Genomic DNA, 21,962 nt, shown 5'->3' with positions numbered 1-21,962 from the left:
GTAGACAGAGGGTGTTGACATTTTAACAAATGTGTAAAAAGTTCTTCCTATACATTAACTTTCCAGATACCCTTAAAATGTTTAAGGAGTATCATTCAAAATACTGTTTGAGAGACATGTGACCATCATTCTCCAAGGGAATGTGGATCATTTAGTGTGCTACTTAAAATTAGATGTAAATGTATATGTACACTATAAGAATAAAAATCGGTACCATTTCTTTAAAGCTTTCTAAAAGAAAGTTAATTATTTCTAATAGTTACATTTTAGGATCTCAAACTATTTTTCTTTTGAAATAACTGCTTTCTACCCTAAGGTGTTACTTATTGCTGTCTTCTTTTTAACAGGTGAAGATATTAAAGCTAGAAATTGGAACCAGAAAATCTAAAGAATTCAAGGCATCTTAACGTGACAGTTGAATTGATCTCATTTGATTACAAAGTTTATTGCAGTTATTGAATCTTTTTTTGAGTGCAGTGGTGCCATTGATGCTTACTGCAGCCTCAATCTCCCAGGCTCAAGAAATCTTCCCACCTCAGCTTCCAGAGTAGCTGGGACTACAGGTGCATGCCACGCCTTGTTATTTTTTTATTTTTTCAATATAAACGAGGTCTTGCTATGTCATCCAGTCTGGTCTTGAACTCCAGTGATCCTCCCACCTTAGCCTCCCAAAGTGCTGGAATTACAGGCGTGAGCCACCAAACCTAGCCACCAATTTTACTTTAGGTAAACTTTTATTTTCAAGCAGCTTTTGTTGGTGTTGCAAGTACAAATCATGACTGTTTTATAAAATGTTCTATAAATATAACCACTATTCTTTGTAAGCCATTTAAAATTTTAGTCTTTCAAGTAAACACCAATATTGTGGTTTTGATCCTCACTTACGAAGTTCCTATTTGAGAACCTCCCTACTAAAATTTATTTGTAACCCCAAAATCACCACATGCAGTCATTTTCAGACATGCACAGAGCAGTGAATGAGCCAAGCTGCCTGACATGCACGTTTCTGACGAGGCTGGAGGGGATGCCATGCCTTGTTTCCTCTCCTACTACAAACAAGTGTCCTTTCATAGTCTTTTCAGTACCATGTTCTTTGCATTTCTGCACTTTTTGTTGGCGATTTCACTATTTAAAATGGCCCCCAGGTATAGCAAAATATTGTCTACTGCTTTAAAGGCAACAAGGCTGTGATGTGCCTCATGGACTCAGTGTCTGTTACATCAGCTTCACTCAGGCATGAGTGATTGTGGTGTTGGCTGTGAGTTCAATGTTTTATTATGCCAGAGAATCTGTAGGTCCTGTAGGTCCTGGAACCTAAGGCTGGGTTGTTGAAACCACCACTCCAAAAGTACTTCAGTAATAAGCTGTTCTTTTCCCAATGCTAACGGGGATGCTCACTTTTAGGTGTAGAAAGAAATCACTTGTTGCCATTGTTTTAATTGTCTGAAGGCATTCCTCTGATAGATGGGCTTAGTTCATTATTTCCTCTAAGCAAACGTTCTTAAACATTTCTCTTATAGTGAAAAAATAAGACAATTTGTTACAAATCTTTGGTACTGCTTTCTCCAGAGTTTTAAGATTGGAACTTTTACTTACCTTAAAATCACTTGGCTTGGTTTCCTTTAACTTTTTCAAAGAGTTAGAGAGTAATTCCTGTTGAACAGATTATCTTCCTTGTAAATACACTTTGAAAATACCTCAGTAAAAGGAATTTCTCATGATTTCTTAAAAAATATATCAGATAACAGCTGATAAAAAGAACTTTAATGGAAGGCACTGTTGTCCAAAATCACAGAAAGGGTAAGAGCCCACATGGTACCACCCTGCTCTCCTACTTCTCAAACCCACATCCACCACCCAGACAGGAGGGTGCAGACCCCACAGGAAGTTACCTCCCAGAGCACTGACTGACGTTTTTCCTTAAAACAAAAAAATAGCTGTCTCAGACTAATAACAGAACATCTTAAGAGGGAAAAAAACCAAAAAACTATACCAGCTATTACAGCCTGGTAATAGAAGCAGCTTTCTAAGCGTTCCCAAGTTTATAAGAGGCCCAAGAAATGCATTTATTCTGTTGTCTATTAAGCCTCCACGACAAGGAGAAAGTTACAAGTAAATCCTTGGTTCATGAGGAGTTAAGAGCTTTGTGCATAAGCAGGTTCAAGAACCAAACTCCTGTTTGCCTCTTGATGGTTCAGAAACATTCAGCTGCTTTCACCTCTAGGACAGTATCACAAACGTTTAAGAATTTACTCTCATTATCAACATTGGAACTTTACGAAAACTGGATTCCTGTTTCATCAGAAGCCTGTATTAATGAAAAACACATTTTGTTCTTTAGTGCTTAAAAAAAAAAAAACTCATCTATTTTTTTGGGATAGCCATTCCTCCTGTGGATAGTCAACAGCAAGACACCTAAAAGACACGTTTTCCCCAGTTCTTATCAAAAATTCATCTCACGGAAAAAGTCATCCAAGAAAGCAAAACTTTGCTTTAAGTAGATAAAGTACTGTTTTATATGCATTAGACCAAGCAATCCACTCAGGGTTTTAACGGTGTAAAAACTAAATCACAGTACAGCTGAACAGTGAATGGATGGGATGGTTCTGATGAGGTATTATTTTGACATTTTGGTCTCAGAAGGTGTTTCCCCAGTATCCAATGTCTTCAACAACCGGAAAAGACCAGCAGCTTCTCGTATCCTACTGAATTCAATACAGAATGCCTGCACTTCTATAAACAAATCCTGTACATTAATAATTTTGTTACGGATCAAGGATTGGAGAAACACACACACAAGACGCACCAACCGATTCTGAAAAAGGGGAAAAAGAACAAATGTTAGTGTGCTCATTTTCCTGGCAGGCAATTATAAAATTTACAGAAATTTCTATTACCTGCATATATTTATCCTTAATTTGTTCACAAGTAGAGATGCAATTTGATATATAAAGGTGAATAAACTCAGGAGGTAGATCAACAGCTGTAGTTAGTCTGTTTCATAAAAGAAAATTTGGGCCATTAATTTCATTTGCTAACATCGAAAAACACTGTTAACCATAAAATACAAAAATTGCTTCGGTCATCTGGTGGAATTATCTGACATATCCAATTCCCTTGTTTTAAATATACTTGGGCAAGTAAACCCAAGAGCCACACCTACTTACTCATAAATTATAACACTTTTTAAAAATGTCTCTACTTAACTGTACATACCGCAATTATTTTTTTGAGCCCTGCCCCTGAGTATTCTTGGTTAACTCATAAGTCATGGTCTGTTATTGGAATTTAGAGTCATAATGAAGGCCAAAGCCAGTATTTTCCAAAGGATTACATGGAATGCTTTAAGGAGAAAAATGAGTGGGCTGGGAACAGGAATTCCATACTCAAGGTATGAATTTCCAAAAGAAGATTAATATATGCTACCTTTTCTAAACTTACCAGACCTCAAAACTTTTTTCAATAAGGCATGAGGAGGCAGTGCTCCAAGGACACTGTCATGAGCTGCTGCAGTCACTTGAGATTTGTGTGTCACCAACAAACATGTTTTCACGCTTAAGGATGATGCACTGTGATAGGTGTTGGGGGAAAACAAACAGGACCCTATCCTTGAATTCCAAGATACTGAGCAGATAGAATCGCACTGACAAAAAGATACAGTGATTCTGCATCTTGGACTCAGGGCCAAATGTCTGGTAGTGACAAGAACTGCTATAAGAATATGGTGAAGGGGAAGTGAACACTCAGCGTGGTCAATCCACGCTGTGCGGGCAAACCTGCACAGAATTGGGCCACTGAAAAGAGTCTTCACTCAGTAGGGGAAAGACTGGAACAAGGAGTGGGAGAAATGCAGCAACACATTTTCAACAAGCAGCTAGCTGGTTTTGCCGGTGACCAAGGTTAAAGTTAAAAATTAATCTGGAAACCTCACGCTTCCTCCCTCTCCTGCCCCTAAAAGAATGCACTCCTTCTATGCACATACTTCCACTCCCTCGGCTTCCAGCTGGGCTTTTTTCTCCAATAGTTGATAAAAAAAAAAAAGGGCACATTCTGTAGTTCAATTTCACATAGATTTTTCAAAAAGCCCCAACTTACAAACAGGTGTTAAAAAACTATGCTGTCACTGAAGTTTAGTCGCTTGGCACTCAGAACGGATTTCCCCATATAGGAGGACCATATAATTTATCATCCAAAGCAGGATACCACGTGAAAGGGAGCTCAGATGCAAAGCCTCCACCAGGACTCAGGCACACCTGAACCTCTGGCCATCCTGCACATAAACAACTGAAGCCCTCCAGCCCATCTAATTCACAATTTGCCTAAAAGATATTTGTAAGGAAAATACTATAAAATGCAAACACTGTATAGCACACATCAAGAAGGGAAGACGTTCTATTTTCCTGACAGTCAAGGATGGCAGGGTCAGGAGACGGGGGAGTCAGAAAGGCTGGGAGAAGAGCATGAGGAAGCTAGGACGGCATTCCTAGGATTCTCAGCTCTTAAGGTCCATATTTTTCCACACTTACAGCTGTTAGTCACTAAGAAAAAAATATCTGTATTTGTACAGGGATAAAGAAGATAGGACTATGTACAGGGAAATGAATTTCAGTAATTGGCTGGCACAGTGGCTCACGCCTGTAATCCTTGCACTTTGGGAGGCTGAGGTGGGCAGATCACTTGAGGTCAGGAGTTCGAAAGCAGCCTGACCATGGCAAAACCCCGTCTCTACTAAAGTACAAAAATTAGCCGGGTGTGGTAGCACACACACCTGTAATCCCAGCTACTAGGGAGGCTAAGGCAGGAGAATTGCTTGAACCCAGGGGGTGGAGGTTGCGGTGAGCCAAGATTGCACCACTGTACTCTAGCTTGGGCAACAGAGTGAGACTCCCTCTCAAAAAAATAAATAAAATAAAATAAATTTCAGCAGTTTTCATTTATGCTTCTACTAACACTAAATATGTTTGAAATCCTACCCTCAGTTCTTATTAACGCATGCTAAATTCACATGTAGTGAATGCTAAGGCTTAGATTATTTCTTTAATAGTTACTCTTATGCCAATAATATCAACACAAAAATCTGTTACAATTTTTCCTTCCTGGCCATCTAATCTGTATCTATCCCCACACATTTAATCAAATCTAGAAACTTACCGATTTACAACTTCCATTGAATGTAAAGACATGTCCATATTGACCAGGACAGAGAAATACTCAGTGATCTGGCTTGACTGCATTAATTTCAGCAACATTTCTATAGCAACTAAAGGGTTGTTTTCCACAAGGTCAGGAAGCTTGGCTGGGGTGAGGCCAATATGATAGACAAGTTTGGGGTCTTTTTCCAACTCACCAAGGAGCTAAATACACCAGATTTTTAAAGAGAGAGAGGGAGAGAAAAAGAGGGTCTTGAGTCAATTTTTTTTTCCCATGTATATGAAATAAGCATTTTATACAAAAAGCTACAAAACTATCTGCATTGAACCAACTTCATAAATTTCTTCCTTCAAACCATGATGTCTTGACATTTCTAAATTTACATTTTAATTTTGAACAAACTAAAACGCAAACACATCTAAGACAGTTTATAAATATGCTAGTGATTCCTCTTCCTGGACATCAAGCCAGACTCCATACTGTCTGGTCAGATACAACACTGTCTGGCTGTAACAATGTCAAGTCCTTTGCAGGTTTTTTTTTTCTGTCATCTGTTGTAACTAAAAATCTTAATGACCAACTAGTTATCCCAAGAAACAGTCCTGCCCCACCCCACTCAGGTAGAGACCAGAACTACCTGAGAAGGGGGCGGAGTGGGAAGCGGGACAGCCGACCTGCTGCAAGTCATCAGTCTGCAGAACTTGACAGTTCAAGTCACAGCCACACTTTGTAATTCAAACAGGTATCCCCAAGATTTTTTCCACCAAATAAGCACTTCCTCTTTAAATGTCCTATGCTGTTTTTTTTTTCCCTGTCTACTTGTATGTTCCACAGTGGGCTGTGTTTTCAGGATAGTCTCGCGAGCAAAGCAAACTACAAACATTGCTATTCGTTATTTCATTTTGAAAATGGTATTTTTGGTGGCAAACTTGATTGGAGAGGTCACTATCTCCTGAAAAGTTCTAATGCAAACTGGATAACATTCACCAACCAGTAGAAGAGTGGCCTTGCCTCTCCGGAGGGGATCCAGTCTCCTGCTCAGGCAGTGGGGGCTACTTTAATCTCAAATCCACCACGATCCAGCTGTGTGATGGGGGCGGGTTCCCCTTCCCAGCCTTGTTTCCTCCCTACAGCCTGTCAGTAACTCCGCTTTCCATCAGAAGCGTTACTGTCTGCTCAAACGTAACCACTGTGGAAAGTGTCCCGCTGTACACAGCAGTGACACCCCCATGACCCCACCTCTCCCAGGGACAAACTGATCACAAACAAACGTCAGAACATTTTCAGCCATCAGACTTCTTGCTCCACCACAGCAAAACTACCAAAGAGCAGAACAAAACTTCAGAGACCCAAAACCCTTTGCAACTTCCTACTGCTGCCTCATGGTGACACGATTAGTTTACTGCTTATCACTTTCCAAAAAACAAATACTCTTGTTGGATTAAAGATAAGAAAAGGCTCACAATGGCTGAGTGCGGTGGCTCACACCTGTAATCCCAGCACTTTGGGAGGCCAAGGCTGGCAGATCACTTGAGGCCAGACCAGCCTGGCCAACAATGGCAAAACCCCATCTCTACCAAAAATACAGAAATTAGCCGGGCATGGTGGTGCATGCCTGTAGTCCCAACTGCTGGGGAGGCTGAGGCACGAGTCACCTGAACCCAGGAGGCAGAGGTTGCAATGAGCCAAGATCGTGCCACTGCACTCCACCCTGGGCAACTGAATGAGAGACTGTCTCAAAAACAAATTTGTTTTAATTAAAAATAAATTTTAGAAAAAGATAAAAAAATGCTTACAATCAATACACACCTGTGTTTGTTGGGGAGAGGATAAGGGGCTTTTGAAGGCTTTGGCCATTATTCGCTTGATCTCCACACCAGTGCTATTCTTAACACACATTGATTTATCCCATTGGATTGCGTGGTCAGGCTCTGTGGGGTTTAGCCAGGCCAGTTCATCCTCACAAATGTGGAGTGGAGGCGGTGGACGAATAAACTCTGGTCGAAAATGGCCTGTAATGAGAGCAGTGATAGTTGCTCCTATCAGGAAGCTAACATCTCTACACATCTCACACATTTCACTTAATAAAGTATGCAAAGATATCTCTTAATAAGGATGGCGTGACTAAAACTCTTATACTTCAAACTCAAAAGCAGGAATGACACAGGAAGGCAGGGCTTCAGTCAGAATGCAAACAAGACAGTGAAAGAACACTATACCAGCGTGATGCCAGAGAACAAGCTATTCATTTTTGGGGAAATGAGGAAAGCCTGGCCGTGGCCTGCCCACGCTGTACTTAAGCATGACCACTCAACAGCAAAAGGGCGCGACTGCTAAACGGGTGAAGACTTTTGATGAAAAAAACGAAGTACTATGTCCTCATACATCCTATTCTGAGTTACCACTATTTGTTCTGCTTTTCACTGTTCGTTCAGTCGCCACTGTGATCTGTACTAGTTTTATCTTTGCATCTTATAACTGAAGTAACAAATTACGTGGTGATGAAACAGCAGGAGGAAAAGTATGGTTGCCTTTTGATATTTTGAAATGAATGTGGAGACCGTCACGAATCCCTAAATTCACAAATGCTGTATTTATTTTCAGAAAACAATATAAGTACAAAAGGAAAATGAAGTGGTTCAACTCGACTGTTTTATAAAACAAGATTCATCCCTGAGTTACAAACCCACTGAAATAAATGCTGGCTAGGACTTCTGCTGAACCAATTTCACATCTCACATGGTTTCCACATAGGGCAGAAGTGGCTTATTCCTATCATGGATCCACATAGGGCAGAAGTGGCTTATTCCTATCATGGATCCACATAGGGCAGAAGTGGCTTATTCCCATCATGGATCCACATAGGGCAGAAGTGGCTTATTCCCATCATGGATCCACATAGGGCAGAAGTGGCTTATTCCCATCATGGATCCACATAGGGCAGAAGTGGCTTATTCCCATCATGGATCCACATAGGGCAGAAGTGGCTTATTCCTATCATGGATCCACATAGGGCAGAAGTGGCTTATTCCTATCATGGATCCACATAGGGCAGAAATGGCTTATTCCTATCATGGATCCACATAGGGCAGAAGTGGCTTATTCCTATCATGGATCCACATAGGGCAGAAGTCGTTTATTCCTATCATGGATCCACATAGGGCAGAAGTCGTTTATTCCTATCATGGATCCACATAGGGCAGAAGTCGTTTATTCCTATCATGGATCCTAGCCCTGCCAAATGTGAGAGTCTACTGTTGAGTTTACAGAAAACATCTATTTTCTGGTTAAAAATCGTCACTTTAACATCTCCACTGCCTCTTCTCTCACCTCACCAGGACTAGCATCTGAATCTGCCTTCAACCACTTACAAAAATACAGTTTTTACCAATTTACGAGCAGTACTCCTTATGTGTAGAGAGTTCCTGCGAGGTGGGGACATCGGGTATTTGGCTAGACCCACTTATGATGAGTGATCTGCTTTTCACATATCTTCCTGGTGACCTATGCAATGTAGAGTTGTGCCCAAGCAAATATTAAAAAGAAGCCACTACATGCCATGGACATTTCAGTCACACTTGTGACTAGCGGAAATTTCAAATATTAAACCTATGTATGCCAAAGATCTACTGTAAACCAAATGGTACAAAAGTCACTGTGTGAATTTCAAACTCATGGTGATACCACACTATCACCGGGTAAACATGTTCTCATTCCAAAGCAGAAAGCTTGCCTTCATAATTCAGAGCACACAGAAGCCTATAAAACAGATGCCAGGGAGAGTGGTGCATGCCTGTAATTCCAGCTACGCGGGAGTCTGAGGTAGGAGGATCCCTGAGCCTCAGGGGATGGAGTCTGGCAGATTTTGTAAGTGGTTGAAGGCAGATTCAGATGCTAGTCCTGGTGAGGTGAGAGAAGAGGCAGTGGAGATGTTAAAGTGACGATTTTTAACCAGAAAATAGATGTTTTCTGTAAACTCAACAGTAGACTCTCACATTTGGCTGGGCATCACGGCAAGACTCCATCTCTTAAAGAAATTCCCAAAAAATGCAGTTAATATTATTTCAAATTCTACAAGTATTTTCTTTGAATTAAAGTAAATTAGGAGCTTATAAGAAAGACTTTACAATGGAAAAGGAAATGATAGTGATAAGATTACTTAAAAGGTATGAAACAAAAAGAGAATGAGCTGCTACAAAAAGACTCATTTCAGTAAAATCAGAATCTGTAATTTAAAAAAATTTTTTTTTTTCCTTTTTGAAACACTCTCTCACTCTGCCCCCCAGGCTGGAGTCCTGTGGTGCAATCTTGGTTCACTGCAACCTCTGCCTCCCAGGTTCGAGCCATTCTCCTGCCTCAGACTCCTGAGTAGCTGGGACTACAGGCGCGCACCACTACTCTTGGCTAATTTTTGTATTTTTAGTAAAGACGGGGTTTCACCATGTTGGCCAGGCTGGTGTCAAACTCCTGACCTCAAGTGATCCACCCGCCTTGGCCTCCCAAATGCTAGGATTACAGGTGTGAGCCACCGCACCCGGCCTGTATCTTTAGGTATGCATAGGATAGACGTGCAACCAACAACTTGGCATGCACTTTTCTTAAAGAAGAAACTGTCACTGAACATCTCTACTATGTTCTAGATACTCACTACACTAGAAAGGTTCACACTAAATTACAATTTAAGTCATAACAAAAATAAGATGATGTCTCAAAAAACTGAAAAGTCCTAGAGGATGCTGACGGAATAAAACCAAGAATATAAATTAATTTACATATACCTACTTTCAATAGGTGGCTTTGGTCCGCTGACTAAAGCTTCTGTGATCTGAGAGGCAACTGAGCTGTCAAATCCAGAATTAGAAGAATCCGGGTCTGGGTCACTGAGAATACTGGGGAAGCTCGCTTTGCTTTGTGTTGGCAGTTCAGATTGGCGTTCTGGAAAAGGTTAAAATAGGAGATGTTTTAAAATTATGAACATCATGAGGAGACTGAAAAGCTACCGACTGAGGTAAGCTATCTGTAACACAGAAAAACAAAGAGCCAGATTCAGAGAGAGAGAGAAAGAGTATGTGTGTGTGTCTGTACGTACAGCAGGTCCTCACTTAACGTCGTTGAAAGATTCTTGGCATCTGCAACTAAGTGAAACGACATATAACAATTATTTTCATCAATGTTATAATAAAACAATGTTGATGAAACAGTGTTATTCAAGGACCTGATCTACATCACTTCACTTAAATCCGCAGTTTCCAACAACCTGTCAGTGATGTTGAGGACTTACTGTACATAAATTTTTTAATTAATTGAAAAAAAAAACCCAACAGGAAAAAATGAACTAATAACTTTAATAAGGATTTTATTTAAAAAGCTTGAATGGCCAAAAAAATCTGAAAAGATGTTTAATCCCATTAGGAACTAGGGAAAATCCAGTTAAAACACAAGATACTATAACATACCCACCAGATTGGCAAAAATGTATAAACTTGACATTATCAAATGCGGAAGAGGATGTAAGGTAACTTGCACACTGTTATAGGAATGAAAAATGGCACAGCAACTTTGGAAAACAATTTGACGTTTCCTTATAAAGTTTTACATGTGCATCTCTTTCCATCTAGGAGACACACTTTCACACGCACCCCAGAATAAGGTGCAAGAATGTTCACAGCAGTATTATGTCCATCAGTGGCAGAATGGATACAGAACTTGGTATTCCACAGTGTGATCGTACCACAGCAGCAATGAAGAGCAGCCACTGCAGTTACACGCCATCGGCATGGACTCACCTCTCACCCCCCAACAGAAGCACAAAAGAAGAAATGCAGTACAATTCTACATATATGAAGTTCAAGGGCATGCAACGTGACACTATGGGCAGGCACAGGAGGGAAGCAAATTGAGGATGATTATCATAAAAATCAGGTTAGTGATGAGGCAGCCACCTGGAGAAACACCCAGGGAGCCTCTTGGCCCTGAAAATATTCTCTTTCTTAACTTGGATGGCAGGTTGCTCCAGGTTCACTTAATTATAATTCCTTTAAAAAGTGAATGCATGTTTTATTTCAGATTGTATAATTTTAAAAACACTTGGCTAAATTCCTGAGTAAAGAACTATACAAATCAGTAGAAGACCATCGACCCAATGGAAAAATGGCCAGACATATGAAAAGATGCCTTAGACACAGAGCATCTTTTCTCATTCATTTATTAAGAGAAATACTCACTAAAATTATCCTGTAATGCCATTTTAAAAAATATCAGATTGTTGAAGTACAAAAAGTTAGATAACATACTATCAACCAAAATGTAAAAACTGGCCAGTTGCGTGGTAAACTAGTGATCGGTGTTTGTCAGGAATAAATCATAAAGAAAAACGAAACCTCTGAAATGAATCCTGTCATTGTTGGGGTAAAACTTCACCCCCTGTAGTCACTTATGTTTAACTTGTCTGCTTGTTTTTTTAAAGTTAAGAAAACACAAACTGCATCATCCAAAAATACACCTGTGGTCCACGGATGCCACTATAAGACACCTGAATTTTAGGCCTCCAGAGAGATGGTCTGGGTGGCCGGCCCCAGAGTGGAGAGGCATGCTTGCTTTTTCTTTCCACTTGTGAAGAGGAATGGATTCGGACATCTGCCAGCTGGGGAGAGAACGGCAAGCAGCAAGCTTAGCCACTCAGGCAGACTTCTCAGCCCTTACTCTAGGCGTGTGATCCTTCCTCCACGTGATATACTTCACAACTTTCTCACGTCTGGCTCAAGACATCCCAAGTGAAAAGGAAGGTGAGATGTGATTCTCACTTTATTATGATAAATAAATACTGTTTAAATAGTATATTATTATAAATACTAAGCTAGAACCATCAGAATATATCACTTCTGTATCCAGTTTTCAAAGTATCTTCGGTGTTTGTCAGGAATAAATAAAAATAATCATTTTATTTCTATTAAATTATATCTGGCACTAGTGGCTAATAAGTACTTTTGTACTTATTAGTACAACCTTAAAAAGTCTTAAAAAGATTTCTTTTGGTTTCAGAAAATAACCTTTGTTACATTGTTCTTGTCTCTGCTTTTCTGACAGGGTCTCACTCTGTTGCCCAGGCTGGAGTGCAGTGGTGCAATCACAGCTCAGTGCAGCCTTGACCTCCCAGGATCAAGCGATCCTCTTATGTCAGCCTCCCAGGTAGCTGGGACCACAGATGCACACACCACCACACCCAACTAATTTTTTTAAATTACTTTTGTAGAAACAGGGTCCCCCTGTGTTGCCCAGGCTGGTTTTAAACTTCTGGGCTCAAGTGACTCTCATGCCTCGGCCTCCCAAACTGCTGGGATTACAGGTATGCACCACTGTGCCTGGCCCCATTGTTGTATTGTTAATACCCAATAGTTTAAAGGTTAACAATGTTCCAAAGGAAAAGCTGTTTATTGCAACATGTCACCTTATATCAGAAGCCAAATGTCACAGGTCTATGAAGTCTAAGAGGATGATGGGGCATTGTCAAAATTAATACTTCAGCTTACTTAATGACAAAGTCAAGCATTCACAAACCCAGCTACATATTACAATTTCCCTATTGAGCTGCTCTCAAATGACAAAATGAATGCTTATAGCAGGCAAGCCCAAAGTGCCTCCTCTACTCCTTCAGAACTCAGAGACCTTCTCTCTCACCACCAGTTCTCCTTCTCCTATTATTTTCTGTCAGAACACACTGTTTACTTCAAGAGCACTCATTCATTTGCTTACATGTTTAACACAGAATGTGCCAGAACAATCCTGAACAAGAACAAAGTTGAAAGTTTCATACCTCCCAATTTCAAAACTTAGTACAAAACTACAGTAATCAAAACAGTGTGGTACTGGCAGAAAGACAGACATATAGACAAATGGAATGGAATAGAAAGCCCAGAAATAAATCCTGGCATATACAGGCAAATGATTTTCAACAAGGATGCCAAGAGTACATTGGGTTTGGCTATTGAGGGTCCCTTGAGACAGGTCTCACACTGTCATGCAGGCTGGAGTGCAGTGGCGCAATCACAGCTCACTGCAATCTCCCAGGCTCAAGTGATCCTCTCACTTAGGCCTCCCAAGTAGTTGAGACCACAGGCATGCACCACCACACCCAGCTAAGTTTTTAATTATTTGTAGAGACAAAGTCTCCCTGTGTTGCCCAGGCTAGTCTTGAACTCCTGCCCTCAAATGATCCTCCCACTTCAGCCTCTCCCAAAGACTACAGGCATGAGCTACTACGCCAGCCTTTCTTCAGTTCAAAGATGGATTTTTCCTTTTTTTTGAGACAGGAGTCTCGCTCTGTCACCCAGGCTGAAGTGCAGTGGTGCAATCTCGACTCACTGCAACCTCCGCCTCCCAGGTTCAAGTGATTCTTGTGCCTCAGCCTCCCAATTACAGGTGTGAGCCACTGTGACTGGCCGGATTTTTCTATTTCTGCAAAAAACACTGTTGGAATTTTGACAGGAATTGCACCAAATCTGCTGATTGTTTTGGATAGTATTGACATTTTAACAAATATTAAGTCTTCCAATCAGAACTTTAAAAAAAACACTAAATTTTATCCAGCTTTCTTCTAAATCAGGAAAAGCAATCAACTCAAGTGAAAACTACAAATGAATGTACAAGCTATTAGCATCCGAAAATAAAGATTTCCATTTATTTATTTATTTAGAGATGGAATCTTGCTGTAGCCTAGGCTGGAGTGCAGTGGTGCGTTCTTGGCTCACTGCAACCTCCACCTCCCAGGTTCAAGCAATTCTCCTGCCTCAGCCTCCCAAGTAGCTGGGATTACAGGTGTGCACCACCACACACAGCTAATTTTTTGTATATTTAGTAGAGACAGGGTTTTACCATGCTGGCCAGGCTAGTCTTGAACTCCTGACCTCAAATAATCCGCCCGCCTCGGTCTCCCAAAGTGCTGGGATTACAGGTGTGAGCCACTGTGCCCAGCCAAGACTTCCATTTAAGATCCAGTACTAAAACTACTTTTTAAAACGGATGATACTAACCTTTTAGCAGTTACAAAAACCATCATTTTAGTCGAGTCCTCAACAAGAGAGTCCTAATATTACCACACAGGAATGCCCAAACCATTGATTCCTCCTTACCGGCCAAGGCTAACTGAAGCCCACTAATGTCCACAGACTGGCCCATGTTTCCAACGTCCATCAGCGCAATCTGGCGAGGCGTCTTTTTGAAGAGTTCCCGTGGGGGTGCCAGCATCAGCTGGGAAAGAAAAAACTTTTCTGGTGGAGTTATAGGAGGTAAAAATCCTGCAAACAAAAATGTATAACAATTTCTCCAATGGTTACTTTTAAAAATCAACTTGAATCTGGTAAAATCAGTACTTGCTACTTGCCACTTCAAGCCATATATTTTTAAGAACTAAATTATAATTAAGTTTCAGTCAACCAAATATATACATTTATGAACTATGTAATTAAATATGTCATTTGAAACTCAATGATCTGTGGTCCTACCAATGAAACTTAAGGGTTTTGTACCTGTTAATTTTAAGAGTTAAAGGAAGATGAAAAAACACGAAACGCGGCTTAGCAGTGAAAGACAGGTTTTGTTTAGTTAACACATCGGCCAGGAGTGCCTCTCAGGTTTTCACTAAAGAAAATCTGTCTTTGACTGCCATGCTGCGTTTCGTGGTTTTCTCTCTTTTTTTTTTTCTTTTTTGTGATGAAGTCTCACTCTTATCCCCCAGGCTGGAGTGCAGTAGCATGATCTCAGCTCACTGCAACCTCCGGGTTCAAGTGATTCTCCTGCCTCAGCCTCCCAACTAGCTGGGATTACAGGCAGCCGCCACCACGCCCAGCTAATTTTTGTCTTTTTAGTAGAGACACGGTTTCACCATGTTGGCCAGGCTGGTCTCAAACTCCTGACCTCAGGTGATCCACCTGCCTTGGCTTCCCAAAGTGCTGGAATTATAGGCGTGAGTCACCGCACCCCACCTGGTGTTTCTTTCCTCTTTACCTCTTACATTAATAACTTTTCTTTTTTTTTTTTTTGAGACGGTGTCTCGCTCTGTCACCCAGGCTGGAGTACAGTGGTGCGATCTCAGCTTACTGCAAGCCTCGCCTCCTGGGTTCACGCCCTTCTCCTGCCTCAGCCTCCGAGTAGCTGGGACTGAAGGTGCCCGCCACCACACCCAGCTAATTTTTTGTATTTTTAAGTAGAGACACGGTTTCACCGTGTTAAGTCAGGATGGTCTCGATTTGCTGACCTCGTGATCCACCCGCCTCGGCCTCCCAAAGTGCTGGGATTACAGGTGTGAGCCACCGCACCTGGCCCAATAACTTCATTTTCTAAAGTGCCTCAATTCCCGCAAAGGCTAAAGCTTATATATGTAAACAAAAACAGACAACACTACAGTGCTCAGACATGCTTTTCTTTCTTCTCTGTTTCCACTGTGTAAAGTGGAATAAATAGAAGAGCAACCAGTAGCAATCCAAATACACTACCTGATTCAACACACAATGCAGTTTACAAATTCCCACAAGGCTGAATGTTCCTTCCCTTTTGTCCCATGTTCGATTGCTCATCAAGCCTCATCTCTCCCACTGCAGCAATGTCAACAGGCTGCATTCCCTCAGCTCTAGTCCCCACTCCTCTCTTGCCTGGAGTACTCTTGCCCCCTCTACTGACTTCCCCAGCTCCCAGTTTTGACCCCTGCCCACTCACCACCCATAGTCCACACTTCCTCTTACCATTTAGTTATATCTCTAGAGTGCAGATCTGATCACATTACTTAACCTGTTTACACAGAATTAAACCCAGATTTTTATACCGTTACAAGACCCTTCATAATACGGTCCCAACGCACCTTCCTAATCTCACTTCTTGACTTTCTGTCCCATCCATGTACCCTACACCCCAGTTGCACAAAATCCCTCAACTTCTACACCCAGTTCCTTTTTTTGCTTTGAGGCAGTCTCACTGTTGCCCAGGCTGGAGTGCAGTGGTGCGATCTCAGCTCACTGCAGCCTCCGACTCCCAGGTTCAAGCAATTCTCCTGCCTCAGACTCCTCAGTAGCTGGGATTACAGGAGTGCACCATCATGCTGGGCTGATTTTTGTATTTTTGGTAGAGATGGGGTTTCATCATGTTGGCCAGGCTGGTTTTGAACTCCTGGCCTCAAGTGATCTGCCTGCCTCGGCCTCCCGAAGTGCTAGGATTGCAGGCATGAGCCACCGCACACGGCTTTACACCCAGTTCTTTAGTAATACCTGGCAGAGTCACTCCTGCCCTCGCACCTGCATCCCTAATCAATATCCAGCAAAAGTATCACTCCTTCCGAGAATCTCTCTGGCTCCATGGGTGGTCCTTCCTTCCTCTGTACTACCCAGCATTACACAATCGCAGTCCTGCCTCAGTTCAGAGTCATCTGAAAAGCATTCTGAAGACATACCCACTAAATGTCTTACCCTAAACAGAAAACAGCAGCAGCTCTGGGAGTGGGGTGTTGGCACTGATATTTTTCTATGTTACCTACACACCATCCCTACCTACTTTAATAATGGTAATAATAGTGGGTAACACTCACAGGTACTTTTATTCTTTGTAACAACTCTACCAGCTGGCAATTGTTACTATTTGCATTTTACAGATGAGGAATCTGAGGCACAAAACGGTTAAATATAATCCATCCATGGATTCTTTCTCTGGCAACTGCCATCCCACCCATGGCAAATCTGTGTGTACAATGCAGTCTACGGACTAGGTGTGGGTTTAGATTCACTGTATATGAGAATGACATTAATAAGTCACAGTTCCCTTGCCTCACTTGTTCTTCAGAATTCAAAGGGCCCTCTGACCTAAATCCCATAGTGTCCCAATCCTCTAATACCAGCACCCCAGGGTGGTGGTTGTCTCTTTGTGTGTGTGTGTGTGTGTGTTTAGAAGCAGGGTCTCGCTGTCACCCTAACTCACTGCAGCCTCAAACTCCTAGGCTGAAGTGATCCTTCTGCCTCAAACTCCTGAGCAGCTGGGACTACAGGTGTGAGCCACCCATGCCCAACAATTTTTATTTTTTATTTTTTGTAGACAGGGTCTTACTATGTTGCCCAGCATGGTTTCAAACTCCTGGCCTCAAGCAATTCCCAACCCCCAACCTCCACCACTTCGGCCTCCAGAAGCGCTGATATTATAGGCGTGAGCCACCTCGCCAGGCCTAGGTGGTGGGTTTTGACCACAAACCTGTGTTACATTCACTTTCTGGGCAGTCACAAGCTTCTTAAAAGCAGGTTAAGTACCTGTACCCTAACGGCATCTCAGCCAATACAAAAGGTTGCCCTTCTTAGATAAGGGCACTACAGGACACCAATCAGAGATCCTGACGGGGTGCCAGGCAGGAACGCTAACTAGAAATGCGGCCCTCCTGTACCATAAAAACAAACTCCTGGTGTCACCTCAAAATCTGCTGCCTTAGCCTTGACTCACTGTATAGCAGGCCCTACCTGTGCTGGTTAAGGAATGTAAGATCAAGCTGTTACCTATCTCTAGCTATGTGCTTCCTCCACTACACTGGTCCCTAAATCCTTCAGGTCCCTTGTCACCACGCCATTTTTGTTTTCTGACTGCAAGTCTTCTCCCAAAGCAAATCCACATAAAGCATCCCCTGTTTGAGCTTAAAAACAAAAAAATGTAGCCTCGCATCCAACCTACTAGTTTGATCTCACCAATGCCACACAATGGTAAATATATTTTACATAATTTATACCATGAATGCACTTTACATAATGTCCAGTAAGTCATGCGTTTCCAATCGCGAGATCATCAATTTGAGACTTTCTATCCTCTGCCCCCATCCCTAACAGGCTAAGGCAGGCGGCTGCAAAGTCTTTAATGGTGTTTCACGTGTATTTCCGCCCACAACTTCTTCAGCTTCTTAGTACTGACTTCTACGTACTCCTTTGAGACTAAAAACCGGGGACAGATCTAGTCTTATCGTTGGTTTTAACTTCACACACCACAGACGGGCTTTCGAAGAACGAACCGTATTTGAGACACTAAACATGTCAAGACCTACACTGAGCTCTATGATGTGATGGGGTGTATAGAGAAATTATTTTCGGTGTCACGAACTTGCAATTAAGCTACCACCTCTCCATTCTTTAGAGTTAAGGCGGGGAGGGAGTGAGGGGCGTGGGAACGCAAAGGGAGGCGGAAAAAGAGGATTATCAGTTCACACGGATAGTTAATTTCCCTTTCAGGTGAGCTCCCAGCAGCGCGGGTGGAAAGCTGCGGAATCTAACGCATTCCACACGGCACAGCTGGCTTCAGCAGGTACCTGAGAGCGGAGGGCGGTCGGGCTCCTGACCGCCGCGGGCGGGCGGCGCGGGGTTGAGCAGGTGCGCGAAGCTGGCGGCGAAGGGGTTTGCGGCCAGCGGCTCGGTGCGGTACATCTCCCAGAGCAGGTAGAGCGCCGTGAGACGCTGCGCCGCGCTGGGCAGCAGGTCCGGCTGCTGGAGCAGCATGACGAGCACCGAACCCAGGCGGAAGTGGTCGGCCTTGCTGAAGTAGTGATGGAAGGCGGTGGACAGGCCCTCGAAGGTGCTGCCGCCGCCCGCCTCCTCCGATATGATGCTGAGCAGGCTCGAGAGTTCCTTCGGGGTCAAGCTCATCCTGCCTGCGGGGCCCCCAGGGCCTCCGCTCCCGGACCCGGGGCCGCTTGCTCCGCCTCTGCCGCCGCCGGAGCCCCCGAAGCCGCTCCTGGACGCCGACCCTGCCGCTTCCCGGGACACTCTTTGCTCCGCGGCGGTGAGAAGCCGGCAAGACGCCGCGCTCGCCCCTCCGCCGGGCATCAACCTCGCTCCCCTTCCCCTCTTCCCGGCCCGAGGGGCCCTGGCGCCGGCTCGCTCCGTCCCCGCGGCCGTAAAGCGCGCTGTTACACGACAGCGTCGCAAACAAAACACGTCGGGGAAACCAGACCGCCGCGGAAAGGGACAGCGCCCAGCGAAAGCGAGGCTGATGGAGCGAAGCCAGGAAGAGGATGCGGAGACGCGGGGTAGGCGGGGCGAATTGGCAGGAAGCGGGGGCGGGGCCCGGGAAGGGAGGCGCGGTGAGAGGTCGGGCTGGCGGCCTTCAGGGCTAGGTCGGCTGAGGTTCCCCGGCAGGAGCGCCCGGGGCCCGCGTGCGTCGGCGCAACTGCAAGCGAAAGCCGCACCTTGGCGGTCCCTAGGACAGTGCCTGGTGCCAGACGGTCCCAGTAAATGCTATCTACGTTATTACTTGCAAAAACGCACCTCGGATGTTAACTATTTTCTTAACATAACATCCATAAGTATTCGTCGTAAAAATATTGTAAAGGCCGGCGGGGCGCGGTGGCGCGTGCCTGTAGTCCCAGCGCTTTGAGTGTCCTAGGCGAGAGGGTCGCTGGAGCCTGGGAGTCCCAGGCTGCAGTGAGCTGTCATCACCACTGCACTCCAGTCTGGGCGCTCTGTCTCAAACATTTTTTTTAATATAGTAAATGAAAAAGATGCCACGCATTTCTCGTAACCACGGTTAATTTCTAGTCTTACACTCTTTTATTGCAGAAATGGAATCGTACTGCGCTATGAGCTTTTTTGTACATGGTTTTTTCCCTCTTAACACGATTTCAAGAACATGTCTCCAGTTAATATTCATGTACAAAATTGTTTGCTGTGCCACGTTTTCCTTAGACTGCCCTAGGGTGCTTATCCTGGGCACTTAGCGGTGCATTAGAAACCCACGGGGAGGCGTTGCAAATACCTGGTCCCACCCCCAGAGATGAGTCAGGTATTAATAAACCCCGCCTCTTCAGGTGAGGCTGAGGTGTAGTCTGGGCTGAGAACCACCAGGTGGCATTTCCCAGACTTGCCCGTCCCTAAACCTACAGAAACGTGCATGTATTTCACCAGTGATTACCACCAGCGATTCTTAATTATCTAGTTAAGCGCCATCTCAATTCTTTTTTAAAACGTATTTTTATTTTATGTGTTTTTGGGGAGAAATTTTATTTTTTTTTTCATCTTTTTAAAACTTGTATTTCAGTAGTTTTGGGGGTACAGGTGGTTTTTGGTTACATGGATAAGTTTTGAGTAGTGATTTCCGAGATTTTCGTGCACCCGTCACCAGAGCAGTGTACACTGTACCTGTCAGGCCTTTGAGCCCAACCCTTCACATATACATCCAGATGGCCTGAAGTAACTGAAGAATCACAAAAGAAGTGAAAATGGCCGGTTCCTGCCTTAACTGATGACATTACCTTGTGAAATCCCTTCTCCTGGCTCAGAAGCTCCCCCACTGAGCACCTTATGGCCCCCACCCCTGCTGGCCAGAGAACAACCCGCTTTGACTGTAATTTTCCACTACTTTTATTGCTCACACAGCTTGTTTGGTGGTCTCTTCACGGACGCGCGTGACAATATCCAAAATGTAGTTTTTTATCCCTCACACCCGTCCCACGTATCCCCCCTCCTGCCCCTGCGGACTCCTCAAAGTCCATTATATCATTCTTATGTCTTTGCATCCTCATAGCTTAGCTCCCACTTACAAGTGAGAAGTGTAGTATTTGGTTTGCCACCTCAATTCTTAAGAAAAATTTAAGGAAGAGAAATTGCTGGGTGAACAGGTGTGATATCTACTGAATTTTAAAGGCTTCTTCAATTTACTGCTAAATTGCCCTTCAGAAAGATCCTTTCAATTAACGTTCCTAACAGCAGCAGATATAATGTGGTAACCTGAGGAACTGATTCAAATTAGCTCAAAAGTACTCTCATTAATTTTTTATTATAGGGGCTGGACATGGTGGCTCACGCCTGTAATCCCAGCATTTTGGGAGACCAAGATGGGTGGATCACTTGAGGCCAGGAGTTTGAGACCAGCCTGGCCATGGTGAAACCCTGTCTCTACTAAAAATACAAAAATAAGCTGGGCATGGCGGCTCCTGCCTGTAATCCCAGCTACTTGGGAGGATGAGGCAGAAGAATGGTTTGAACCTGGGAGGCGGAGGTTGCAGTGAGCCAAGATCTCACCACTGCTCCGTAGCCTGGGCGACAGAGCAAGACTGTCTCAAAAAAAAAAAAAAGTTATTATAATAAACTTTATTTTGTGCAAGCCATTTTACAATGGGTGGTCTGTGGGTCTATTATAGTAGTTTTCCTGCAGTGCTAATACTATTTAATAGTACTAATTATACCAATTGCCAATTATTAATGTAGTAATACTAATACTGTGTGAGTTTTTTCCAAGATGTTTCAAAAATATTTGAACAATATATTTTATCTTAAAAAAAATGACATGGGAAACCGAGGCGGGTGGATCATCTGAGGTCAGGAGTTCAAGACCAGCCTGACCAACATGGAGAAACCCATCTCTACTAAAACTACAAAATTAGCTGGGGGTGGTGGTGGGTGCCTGTAATCTCAGCTAACTGGGAGGCTGAGACAGGAGAATCGCTTAAACCCTGGACGCAGAGGTTGCAGTGAGCTGAGATCACGATGCTGCACTCCAGCCTGGGTGACAGAGACTCTGTCTCAAAAAGAAAACTGGTTTTTGAGGTGTGCCATCTGCATAGAGTGTGAATCTCTGGCAGCCCCTGCCCCAGTCTTTTATTATGCAGGCAGGCAGCTATTCTTGTGACTGATCTCTTTCCTGCTGTGCACATGCTAACATAAAAGGGAAGGTAGAGCCCCCATGGTGGGCATGCATGGCCCCAGGTTGCCCTTTCTGTCTGTGCGGCTTCTGGCATCACCCTGTGCAAGCTTCCAGCTTCCTTATTTATGTTTGCAGCTCGATCTTTCAGGCTGCTCTTTGTTAGA

General features: G+C 43.4%; 2 protein-coding genes and 1 long non-coding RNA gene across 4 annotated transcripts in view; 2 read left to right on the top strand and 1 right to left on the bottom strand.

Annotated features, from left to right (window-relative positions):
* RNF149 (ring finger protein 149) overlaps positions 1-2,980 on the top strand; it is a 38,745-nt gene extending 35,765 nt beyond the window's left edge. For both annotated transcript variants that reach the window (XR_001439245.3, XM_028832245.2), the window contains exon 8: positions 348-2,980. The gene's annotated coding sequence lies outside the window, so the exon portion shown is untranslated. The remainder of the gene's footprint in view (positions 1-347) is intronic.
* Positions 1,745-19,062, bottom strand: CNOT11 (CCR4-NOT transcription complex subunit 11). Its single transcript, XM_015112970.3, has 7 exons — positions 18,470-19,062; positions 14,280-14,444; positions 9,934-10,086; positions 6,961-7,163; positions 5,152-5,354; positions 2,898-2,994; positions 1,745-2,815 (listed from the first exon to the last, which is right to left on the bottom strand). The coding sequence occupies exons 1-7, from the start codon at positions 18,981-18,983 to the stop codon at positions 2,618-2,620; spliced, it is 1,533 nt and encodes a 510-aa protein (XP_014968456.1). The 5' UTR covers positions 18,984-19,062; the 3' UTR covers positions 1,745-2,617.
* LOC144333677 (uncharacterized) lies at positions 11,616-12,707 on the top strand. Its single transcript, XR_013402605.1, has 2 exons — positions 11,616-11,936; positions 12,238-12,707. It is a non-coding gene; the product is annotated as an uncharacterized LOC144333677 (long non-coding RNA).
* Positions 19,063-21,962: the final 2,900 nt, after the last annotated feature.

The sequence above is a fragment of the Macaca mulatta genome, chromosome 13 (genome assembly GCF_049350105.2).
Source record: "Macaca mulatta isolate MMU2019108-1 chromosome 13, T2T-MMU8v2.0, whole genome shotgun sequence".
NCBI lineage: Eukaryota > Metazoa > Chordata > Mammalia > Primates > Cercopithecidae > Macaca > Macaca mulatta.
Note: the sequence above shows the minus strand (reverse complement) of the source record. Positions and strands in the feature narration are given on the sequence as shown.